Source organism: Xiphias gladius, chromosome 15 (assembly GCF_016859285.1).
Source record: "Xiphias gladius isolate SHS-SW01 ecotype Sanya breed wild chromosome 15, ASM1685928v1, whole genome shotgun sequence".
NCBI classification, from domain to species: Eukaryota; Metazoa; Chordata; class Actinopteri; order Istiophoriformes; family Xiphiidae; genus Xiphias; species Xiphias gladius.
In genome coordinates, this window is record NC_053414.1 from 20,448,277 (window position 1) to 20,460,329 (window position 12,053).

General features: G+C 40.0%; 1 protein-coding gene across 1 annotated transcript in view; it reads left to right on the forward strand.

The window, feature by feature from the left end:
- LOC120800407 (alpha-1,6-mannosylglycoprotein 6-beta-N-acetylglucosaminyltransferase B-like) overlaps window positions 1-12,053 on the forward strand; it is a 107,841-nt gene that overhangs the window by 34,477 nt on the left and 61,311 nt on the right. Inside the window, exons 3-4 of the mRNA XM_040146491.1 lie at window positions 3,305-3,455; window positions 10,999-11,108. Coding sequence (XP_040002425.1) covers window positions 3,305-3,455; window positions 10,999-11,108 — 261 coding nt within the window. The remainder of the gene's footprint in view (window positions 1-3,304; window positions 3,456-10,998; window positions 11,109-12,053) is intronic.

Below are 12,053 nucleotides of genomic sequence, written 5' to 3' on the forward strand. Positions count from 1 at the left end.
CACTGGAGCCCATTGGCTGTAATTACCTGTCAAGCAGCAGACATGGGGTTTGACTGAGTGGTCAGACAGCATAATCCAGGTGTTTGCAGTGTCAATATGGGCCCAAACAAGTGCTCTAATGGGAAGCTAGAATATATCTGATATTAAAATGCATCTAGAGTGTACACACTGTAATGAGTTTTTTTATTATTAAAACATAGATTATCAAGTTCTTAAAACTCTTTTAAATGAAAAGCTCATTTGTCTTGTTCAAAATCTGCAAGCATCCTGACAGTCCATTTTTGACAAGTGTTGTATTTCAAACTTTAAGTTTTCTGCCATCTGTCTAATTTGTGTTTGTGTCCTTATTAGATTTGCACACACAATTTTGTATCCACTGATGACATGTTATTAGAGATGCCGCCCACTCCCGGCCAAGAAGTTTACGGCACATAACCCCCTGCAAAAACTACAACTTGTCATCTTGTCGTCTTTTGGCTTTTGTACAGATTAAACAAACAAATTAAAACTGTAAGGGCTGGTGTGTGTGGATCCAAGTGCAAGAGAGAGAGAGTCAGGCAGAAGTGCAATGTCCAAAATCCAAATCTTTAATCCGAGAGAGCTTGAACACAAGGGTAACAAAGACAATCTGGCAAGGCATGAGAAATGAGGCGGGGTTTAAATACAAAGGAAACAAGACACAGGTGAAAGACATTAAGGTGGAGACAGTAATCAAAACAGGCGGGAAAAACCAGGAAATAAAACAAACAGTAACACAACAGAACCAAGACTTCAAAATAAAACAGGAAATGCCAAGAAAATGAATACAGATCCTGACAAAAACGTGTTAATTATTGAGCGTTAGAGGTGCTGGTAGGTGGTAGGTAGTTTCCTTAAGATAGCTTTTTCTCTCTGTTTCTGGTCTTTATGCTAAGCTAAGCTAACTGGATCCTGACTTTAACTTTATATTTCGCTGACAGGTAAGAGTGTGGTATCGATCTTCTCATCTAACTCTCAGCAAGAAATGAATAAGTGTGTTTACGTAAACGTCGATCTGTTCCTTCTAATGAAGGTGTTTCTGACCAGTGGGTTTAATTATTGTGTCTGATCATCCAAGACACTTGTTAATTCCGGGTGTTAAGGTGTTAAGTGTCATAGTAGATAAAGGAGATGATGTGACAGCAAAGTATCTTAACAATGTTGCTATCTTTCCATTTTCACATTCCCATACCCCAACAAAAAAGCATCTACACCTCTGCACAAGGCTCAGCGAGCTGTAGGTTTATGAATTATGTATATGAATGAACATTGCTGAAAAATAAAGAATGTAAAAATTTCCATATGGTACAATTTGTTGCTTTGTTGCTTGAAAGAGTAAGCATCTCGCTACGTCTGCTTTGTCTCTTTATAGGTACTACATGTGTTTTGCCGTTGCTTGTCTTTCACCCATTACATTTAACTTGAGGTGGAAAAAAAGGATAAACTGCATTTCTCTTCTTTCTTCCTCTTACTTTAGCCATTATTCCTCTCTCTCTCTGATTCTTTTGATTTTCACTTTTTTCTGTGAGCATTTAACAATGATGAGTAAAATGGGAAAGCTTTCCATCTGTGGCAGATGGAAAGCTCCACCTTTCAGTCTCTTTCTTCATTCTGGGCCGTTATGACTGATTTCACAGACACTATGACCCTGGCAGTGTCAGTGTAATTATTCTAATGCGGTCTGGTACACTTTTTATACAGTAAGAGTATATTGTACCTCTCTCCCTCACAGTCTCTGCATCTATGTGTGTGTGCTAGTTTGTGTTAAGACTCACTTTTCAAGTCTGGAATGGCCACTGCATTCATCTTCACACACACAGCTACATACACAGCACCTCCTTTCTGTCCTCGGAGAGGAGGGGCCCTCTCTGCTATGTTAGGTGAAAGAAATAAATTGGCCATCACACAGACGCAGACAGAGAAAGAGGTAAGGAAAAGAAAGAGCCTCAGTGTAATTAGTTCCTGGCTGTTCATAACTCTTAGTCTTGGTGAAAGTCTCATTCTCTTATCAAAGGGTATCGAAGGATATAAAGGTAAGCCCATATTCAGACATCAGACTACCGAGTGTCTGGGTCTCTGGCCTGAACAAAACCCAGTTTATGATGAGATTAAAACACAGCGCTGGGCAATATGCGCTGCTGTAGGCAGAGGAAATGAGAATTAAAGCTGTGGATACACAGGTTAAAGACTGAGATAATCGAAGTTTTAAGGCTTTAAGATGGGGAATGACACACAGGCTCAAGTGAAGAGGAGATGCTCTCATTGGGATAACGTGGTTCTATAGTAGAGATGGGTTTTCTCTTCAGGGACCGTCCGTGGGACTGTCTGTGTGTGTCAGCACACTGGATGTGGCCCCAAAAAATGGCTCCTGAAAACTTTACATCAACTCAAAGCAAACCATGAAGCAAACATGGGGAGTGAATGAAAAGTAAAAGTTTGACACACTAAATGACAAAAACAGCTTGATAATGTAATAATAATTGATTCAATATCCAAACATTTAATACAGTAGCGTTACACATATTATGGTGACAAAGAACAAAATTGAAAGGCTTCAGAAGGCTTCAGTTCATGTAACTTGCCATCTTTTTCTTATGAACAAGGAGTCAAGTTGACTTATGGATTCGGGCTGCATTGCATGTGCACTGTCAATGCCAACAAAGAGATGAGTGACAGAGGCAAAAGATCAAACCTTTCTGACTCCTCTTTTCTTGGGATAAGCCATTTGCTTAGTACGAGACAGTTTAGATTTCCCTCCTAAATATTGATTTACCTCTTCCTTTCGCAGTATTGCCCATGACGAAGACCAATGTTTGACTGGGTAAATGGGGTTGTATCTGCAGGTGATACTGTTCTCTATTGCAGCCCCACTTTTTCATTTAGGCTGCTAAGCAATTAGATAAAAATGTCAACCTTATAAACCCAGTGAAATGAAGTGGCAGCTTTTTTAAATAATTTAGTTTCAGAAGAGCTTTTTTCTTCATTAAATGCTTTCAGCTAACAGAACACTGGTAGGCAACACAGAAGAAGGTAGATTGTGTGTGTTTTCTCACAAATTTAATCAAGGACTTTTGCGTTGTTTGGCACACAGGAGAAGGGTTTATTTGCTTTACATTTACACTGCAGTGAAGTGCACAGCCACAGTTGTCCAAAACACCACCACAGCCAGAAGAGCCGTAGGCTTTATGATTAATGTGCATGCTGTTCTGCGTGTTTGGTATGTATTCCACTGTCCAGCTTTTCATTCATCTCCTGTCTCTCCTTATATGTCTGTCTCTCCATTCAGTGCTGGGAGGCGTGGAGTCACGTGGTGTGCTGAGGAAGATCAGTGACATGCTGGAGGTGATTCTGAAGAGGATGGACAGCCTGTCCAAACTCGACAACACCTCCGCCACCGAGGCACGGCGCCTGGATGAGCTCAGCTCTGCTATCAACAGGTACGCTGAGTTTTTCCTTCATTTTACAGCTATATTCTGTGTCAGTCTGAACTGCTAATGGCAATCACCAAAATTAAATTAATCAGTACTCCCCAGATGTAAATGGTTAGAGTGAAGTCATTTATCTTAATGCAAATATCTAAATATCAAAATATTTTACATTACTGGTAAGGCTCCCAATTTGTCATAGTAAATTCAAGATCAGTCTTTGTTCATCTTACAGTGACATCAGGAAAAGTGTAAAAAACAAAAAACACTTACCACCTCGACTATCTCATCTTATTGAGACCGACTGGCTGAAAATAATGCAACCATCCGATACATGCTTTATCCTTCATCCTGCAAAAACACCAAAGAATATTTAGTCAGAATTTTAAAAAAAATGCACAATTGCTTCTCCAACCACCAAGAAAAACTCTAATGATAGTATTCAATTAATACAGTAATTTGATACAATATGGATATTATGGCTTTAATATACTAAGCAATATTTGTGTACTTTAGTCAGCTCTTTTTTATGATATCAGTATTGCTTTGTCAACTCAGGTGTGTGTATAAACAAAGAGCAGTTGGCAGAGCTTTGTCAGATTACAGATTATAGACATGAAACACTATAATGACACTGTCATATTGAAGATGTATTCCTCATTGTAATTCATACTGCACATCACCTCTCTCTCTCTACTCTACTATTGTCATGACTTCTGTCTTCCCTGCTTTTAACTCCACACCTTGTTGTATTTCACTCTCATCTTCACTCTCTTTTTTTTCTCCTCATATAGTCAATTGTAGAAATTGCTGCCTATTACCTCAAAATCGCTGCTGCAAACAGACAAGTCTTCTATGACCTTGCTACTATTGCTTTTATCAAACTGCTCCTTTTAACACCCTTAACACCAAAACATCCAATTTGTCTTTTCTGTCTAACATTCTAGTCATTCCAGCTCCTTTCATTTTCAAACAGCCTGACTAAACTCAGTGCAGCAGCAGTGATGTGATACACACTGACAGAAATCCCCTCACTTCCTCGAACTTTGTTAAATGATCCCGGATAAGCGCCCGGGTTCAGATCTGTGCTGAGGCACTAGAGCGGAAGGATGGACCGATTAATATGGCCTGGCGTTGGTGTTAACTGCAATCAATGTCTGGTAATGGGCTGTTTAATGCGGAGGAAGCAGTTCTACTCTTAGGCTACAGGGTGTACATCTGTCTATTGTCAGGGACTCTAACTAGGATGGTACATGCATGTGTAACTGTAAGAGAAATCAATTCGCAGTTATTGCCTTGAAGGTGGCAGTTTGACTGGATAGAGGGTTATGGTCAGGTTGTAATTAGGGTCAAATCCAAGATCTTAAATCAATGTTGTTTGACTATCCTTTCAATAAAGGTTAGTGAACAGTTTTCCTTTAACCGCTAGACCTGTTGTCAGCCTGAAACTTTACAGATAAATAACGGATAGATTACAGGTATTATTGCACTGTCTCTAAATTAGGTGAAAATGACAGGATTATACTTTACTATTATACAGTTATGCTAATTACATCATACAGGGCGTAATATTTGTTATTCTTTAACTAACCATAATTGTTGATTATTATTTTTACATTATCGTCAAAAAATACCAGCGCATGTTATGCTGAGTTCCTGTGGTGTGGGACTGAAGGGCAATCTCCATGGTTATGACTTGCAAGTTTTTACGATTTTGGATTGTTCAAGATGTCGACGGAGAGTGTTTGTAATAACTAGTTAATTTTCACATTCGCTGAATGGCTCTGCATGTTTTATTAGCAAAGTTAGTCTTGTGGGGGTAAAATATAGTGTGCATGATCAAAATAGCATCCTAATAGGGTTTAGTTTGGATGCCCGAGTGGCACAGGGGAAAAAAAGCCATCAGCCACTGCAGAGAGCCAGGCTTAATCCCCAGTAACAGGGCCTTCAGCTTGGCTAGGCATCCCATTAACACAAAACTGGCATTAAACCAGTTACCCAAATTTATAGCGTAGAATGCAATTGTGATTTGGTGATTCTTCCTATCCTTCCTTCCTTATTTTAGTATATTGCATAGTGTAATGAGCTACCACAATGTGTCTTTCTTTAACTACAAAAATGCCAAAGTGAAATCATCGAGCAACATGGAACAGTGATATGATAGCGGTAGTAGAATCTGTGGTCCGGAAACCCGAACGTATGACCTCAGTTCAGTCTGAGGAGATGTTGTATGCTGCCACCCACTGCCGGTTTGCTTTGTTTACATTCTGATTCACTGGAATGGAGAATTATTTCACTGATACACCACTTTAAAATCAAGCTTTGAAAATAGGAATTGAAAAAAAATGCATGTCTTGTAAACATAACTTGTATTTCAAGGTTTATCTAAAATTATGTTATTGTTAATTGATGCAAGCCATGCAGTATGTATAATGTTATGTTATGATGGGTTAACATAACATAACATAACATAGTCAGGGACTGGCACATAAACTTCTGCTACATGCTTTGCATCTTACTTTCTTCTTAGATTAATTATTTTTGAAAAATAGTTCTCTTCGACAGAAAGGCTTTATGAACAATACACAATCAAAACCAGAACACACTGTATAAAAATCCATTTTATTTTTTTCTGAGTACAATGTTTGATGAGGGATCAATGGATCCGTGGAGTGAAGCAGCTATAATAGCTGGATTGAAAGTTTTGATTCAGGAAGCAGAATGAAAAAGATATTGACTAAGGAAATTGTGGTGGGCATGTAACACACACACACACACACACACACACACACACACACACACACACACACACACACACACACACACACACACACACACACACACACACACACAAACACACAAACACAAACACTGAATGTCACTACAGGGACAATCATTGGACAAAAGTCTCTTCAGTCCAATGATTTTCATTCCATCACTAATTTCTCTTCTCTTCTTGCCACTATCTGTCTGTCTTTTTATTTCTACTTTTACTCTCTATGTTTATATTTGTTTTTTGTTTTTTTTATATTTTCTTACTACTCTCTCTCCTCCTTTTGCATTCACACACATACACAGGGGGAGAGAGTGTGTGAGAAAGGTAGTTGGTTTGTATGAGTGACGTGGTAAAGTGTGATATCTGCCAGTGGGGAGAGGAGCAAATTGGAAGAGAGAGCTTTATAAAAACATATCCCAAATCCAGGCCAGTCAGGCGTGCGCGCGCACACACACACACACACACACATACACACACACATGCATACGCATGCACTGGGTGGGAGGGAGTCTCATCTCTGTGTGAGCTTCATTGGTGCTGACACACTCCCATGTAGTGGCGAATGGGACTTGATGTCTGAGGCCCCAGCATGCGATTCGCCCACGGGGCAGCCACTCGTTAGAGCAGAAAAGGGAGGAAAAATAATGAGGGAGGGAGAGGGACAGCAAAGAGCCTGAGAAAATGAGAGGGGGAGAGACGAAGGAGGAGAAAAGGATGCAGAGTTGATTCACTCCCTTTTACTGTGCAGCGGATGAGAGAGGAGATTGGTAAGTCTCCCCTTAGGCGTATGCTCTCTGAAGATCGCTGCTCTGGCTTGCCTTTACCTATTTCTTCTCCCTTAAGCACCCATCTAAGCTCTGTCAGTAACAACCTTTATCCCAGGAGGCCTTCTTTTCCACAGCACTCAAGTCAATGTCATACTCTAGCTTTGCTGGTAGTAGGCAGCAGGGGAGACATGTAAATTCTTCTTTTATTTCTCTCATTCATTTTTCCTGATTACAGTTGCTCTGCTCATAGATCAGCGGGAGAAATAAACCATGGTGCAAATGCTGTTCCAACGTAAATTTTCTGTGTGTGTGTCCATTGTGTGTGCATTCATGCATGTGTGTTGGCATTTGTGTCAGTGTGTGTATGTGTGAAAATAAACTTTGGCGTAAGTGCTGTGGAGTGTGATGTTTTAACATTATAACATCAAGTGGAATAAGTCAGCATGCAGGCAAGCAAATGGACATCAGCCAAACATGAAAACACACATGCTGACACCTTGTCGCATCGACTCTGGCCCTGGACAGCTTCGGTGGATAGGATGCTGCCAGCCCCCTCCTCTGGATGAGTTCATTAGATAGAGAGGGAGGGAAAGAGATATAAGGAGAACATGTAAACATGACGTGACATTTTTATTTGTTTCCTTAGTTATCAGTGATTTTCTCTTAGCACCTCTCTGTCAGTGTTCTACTTCTGTTTAGCATCCACCAGTAGATTTCCTCATATTATTTCTTTTCCCCCAACACTTTCCTCCCGTTTTGTCTTCTCTTTGCTCTTCCTCATTTCTGTTTTGTTTCCCACATTTGTGAAAGATCCAACTGTCTACATTCATCAAAAGGGAAGAAGCTTCATTGCAAGTAGCAGTGGACCATAAAATATGTATATCCTCGTATTCTTTGATCATGATCATTGTTTAATGTCTCAGTCAAGCTGTTTTGTTGGCTTCCAGACTAAGACGGAGCGGATCTCTTTATTTTACCCTTTTTCTTTCTCGACAGAAAGGTCCCCCTGGTACTCTTGGTCTGTTTGCTGTTGATGGTTGATCTCCTTCTCTTTATTTTCTGCCTGCTTTTATTTCAGTTTTTCCTCCGCTCTCCCGCTGTATGTTTTTCTGTCTGTCTCATTTTTTTCTTGCCCTTTTTTCTTTGGATCCCATTGTGCAATCATCTCCCTTCAGTCTTTCATCCATTTCTCTGCCCTAGTCTCTCCATCTATGACTTGCTCCCTTTCTGCTTCTCTGCGTGTTCATCTCTAGGGATGAGTTCAAATTGTAGCAGACATTAGAGGTGAGATTAGAAGGTCAGGTCTTATGGAGGCCAACATGCACAGTCACAGTCAAGCCCCCCAAAGAAAGCTTTACAGGAACAGGGGTTACCCAGCTTAGCAAGCAGAGGTTATGTCCTTCAGGCCAAATGCATTTCAACTTAGTTACCATGGCAGTTGTAATCCTCTACAGCTGGGAACATTTGTGAAATGCTCCACGTAATAATATTAATGTTTTAATATAATTTTATAGCTTAATATGAGGCTGGCTCTCATTATAAAAAAATAAACAACATTAAAACCAGTTACCAGTGTATAAGGTAATAACTCCCTGACGCATATGCTGTATTTGCGTCACTTGCACAGAATGGGGGAGTGAAATTAGAATTATTTCTTTCATATGCTTTTATTGAAATAACTCTGCTTCTTTGTGCTTTCACACCAAGCATGTTTGGAAAGGCATGTTTTGTCTCTTAGCAGGTGAGAGGAAAGTCATTTGTGGCTTAATAGCCACACTGACAATTATGAAAATTAAGGTTTGTCTTACGAAATATCTGTGGTGCAGAATGCAAGAATAGTCCTGAAAAAACTATGGAATGATCCCACATTACAATTATGTCCTATGTTCAGTTGCAGAAAACACGGTTTGCAGCCAAGTTTGAGGCGACAGGGATGAGGGTCAGCACCTCCAAGTCTGAGGCCTTGGCACTCTGCCAGAAAACAGTTGATGCCCACTTCAGGCTGGATGAGAGTCAAGTGAAGGAATTCAAGTGTATTGGGGTCTTGTTCTTGATGCTGCTGGTATCGCAGCAGCACCAAAGCAGACACTGTTGAAGAGGGAGCTGAGCATGATGGTGAAGCTCTCTATTTAAAGTCTGTCAACATTGCATTGTTTTCAGCTTGCACAGGTGTACTTTAATGTTAATGAGTGCTACTACTTATTGGTTTAAAGGTGCTATATGTAAGTTTTTGCTATCGCTATGTAGCCAATGTTAGCATTAACAGCTGTTTACTTACCAGTCTAGAGGAAAGTTTGCACATTCAGCATCAAACTTCATTCCTTTACTTGCCAAGAGCTGTCTCCGGCGATGGAAAGTAACACCAATGTTAATTCTTGTTCTGATTCTATTTCTATCGCGTCTTTTCTTCTACTGAAGTTAACATGCTAACCAGCTAGCCCGGGCCCGTCCTGTCTCGTAATACCACTTTGCGATAGTGAGTTACTGTAGAGTCCATTCTGCCCTCAGTTCAGTATGAGAGCATGAAGAAGTAGCGCAGCCCAGAGGGTATATTCTTACCTCTTGTCTTGTAAACGCCATGATGGCCGATGCGCTTGGTAAGTAAACAGCTGTTAATGCTAACATTGGCTAAGTTAGCGAAAGCAAAAAGTTACATACAGCACCTTTAATCTACCAGTAAACAAACAACTTGTTACTATATGGGATTTTTTTAAAGGTCAAAATCTTGTGTGAACAGAACTGAGCACCCACTCAACATTGTGGATTTCCCCTATGATTTGATGAGTTTTACTCCCTTGAGGATTGCCCCCTTTATCTTTTATTTGATCTTTATTTTTATCAAAAATACTGCACATCAGTTAATAATTTCACATTTCACCATAGTTTTACTTTTTCCAGACAGCTGTTGCCCATGAAATACACATGCACTAGGTAGTAACGCCTTCTCTGTTGTAGCGAACATATTAAAGAGGACGCAGACACACTTAGCGATGCTCACAAGTGACACTTACAAAGCTGTTAATGGAGCATGGAGACTGCCTCTTACTTTGATGGCTGTCTCGTTTATTGTTTATACTTTGTAAAGCAACACAAGCACTTTCCTCGCATATTCCCTTGGTCCCATGATTTTTTTAGTTCATTTTCGTGCAGCTGCTGGTGGATGTTAGTTAGTTAAGCAGCCTTGCATTCCATCCTATACAAACACAAAGACACATACACACACAATATACACTGAAATCAAGTAATTTACGTAAATGGACATAATGGGCACAGCAGTATGAGCATGTGTGGGTATGCAGGCATGGCTTTGCATGATGTGCAGCCATGCAGTCTGATGCTTTGGAAATATACAAAACTACAATGAGCACACAAACAGATGCAAACTGAAACACATACATACAACAAACACACACACATATTTCCCACACATCGTATTATGTGAATGGGATGTCTCCCACCCTACAAAGAACATGGTATTAACAGCACAGGTCTTTTTCTATTTCATGCTCCAACCAAGTGTCTACCAATTTTCATCTCCCACTAACACTTTTACATCTGTTGAGATGTAAAAAGGGAGTGAGGGGTAGCAAAGAAGAAAAGGCTGGGGAGAGGCGTGAGAGAAAAGAGTGAGGTAGATAAAAAGAAGAAACAACAATGAGACAGCAGTAAAGGAGGGGAATACTTGAAGAGGAAAGAGACTAGCATATGACAGGACTGAAGGAGGAAAAATATGAAGTAGCGAAGAGACTAAAGGAGGAAGTAATACTATTGGGAGAGAAGGAAGGGGTAATGGGAGATTTTTTTAACTGTTGGTAGATGTTTTGAGTGCCAGGTGCGTGTTATGTGTGTGGGTGTGATAGAGATGCTCTACTCCAGTGCACAGGTGTTTGCTTTTTGTCCATGGCACTTTGTTTTGAATTGAGTTTACATTGCGCGACAGCAGTGTGAGGGTACCTGCCACTGTCACATGCCTTTATCTTTTCTGCACTCTGCATTTGGTTGTATGTTTCAGGTTTCAACCAGCCGGCTTGGTGGAGAGGATCCAAGCTATTGCCCAGAACGTCTCCAACATGGCCATCAGGGTGGAGCAAATATTGCAAAACAGCATGGTGCAAGGAAGAGGTACAGTATCATTATCATCACTGTGATATGCCTTTACCCTGTTATTTACAATATGTATACATAAAACATGCTATAGTAGGTATTAAGATTGACAAAAGAAGTGAATGATATCATGAATGTCTGACTCGTGACTCACTAATCATATAGCTTCTCATCCGACTTACTTTATTAACCCTGTGGCGATGCTTATCTTGGACCTCATCAGCCCCAAACAAGAACAGCTGTATTATCCCAAAGAGAAATCGGTTTGCACTGTGGGCACAAAACTGAACATACATAAGTAAAACATAGAAAAACACTGTAAAAACAATCAAAACCAAACATGGCAGACACCCAGTAACAGTGACAGCATATATGCCGTCACACAGGCAGAATACAGCAATACAAATAATACACCAATAAACAGTCCGTAGTACTTACACAGCACTGACCTGCAGTGCTTATACAAGTACACAAATATTGTATAAGAGATTAATGTTAGCATAAGTGAAAAACATGCAATACAGCAAATAGTGATAAACAATATTTACTACTGCTTTAGTAATAAAAACAATTAGGACAATAGTTACCTTTTGGTGTTAAGTTGCTTAACTACCATCAGTATAAGTGAGTGTTTGCAGCAGTTTAGCCCACACTCAAGAGCCCCGAACTACCAGAAGGTAAAAGCTAGGATTCAGAGGAAAGAATCTGACCATATTCTCTCACTCTGTCTCATTACAGATTAATCACAAAGTACACGGTGAGGTGGACAAATCACTTGGTTGAACTGAAGTACAGTATTACTCATGGCGATTAAATTGTCAGTGTATTATTATAATCGCTCTCCAATTAGTCTCGGTATAGGGAGAAGGGTGACAGTAAACTGAGAAATATCACTTCAAAAGAAAAAAGTAACTCAGTATACATGTAACACTTCAGTAATATTCAACGTGAAGCAGCTGTCAG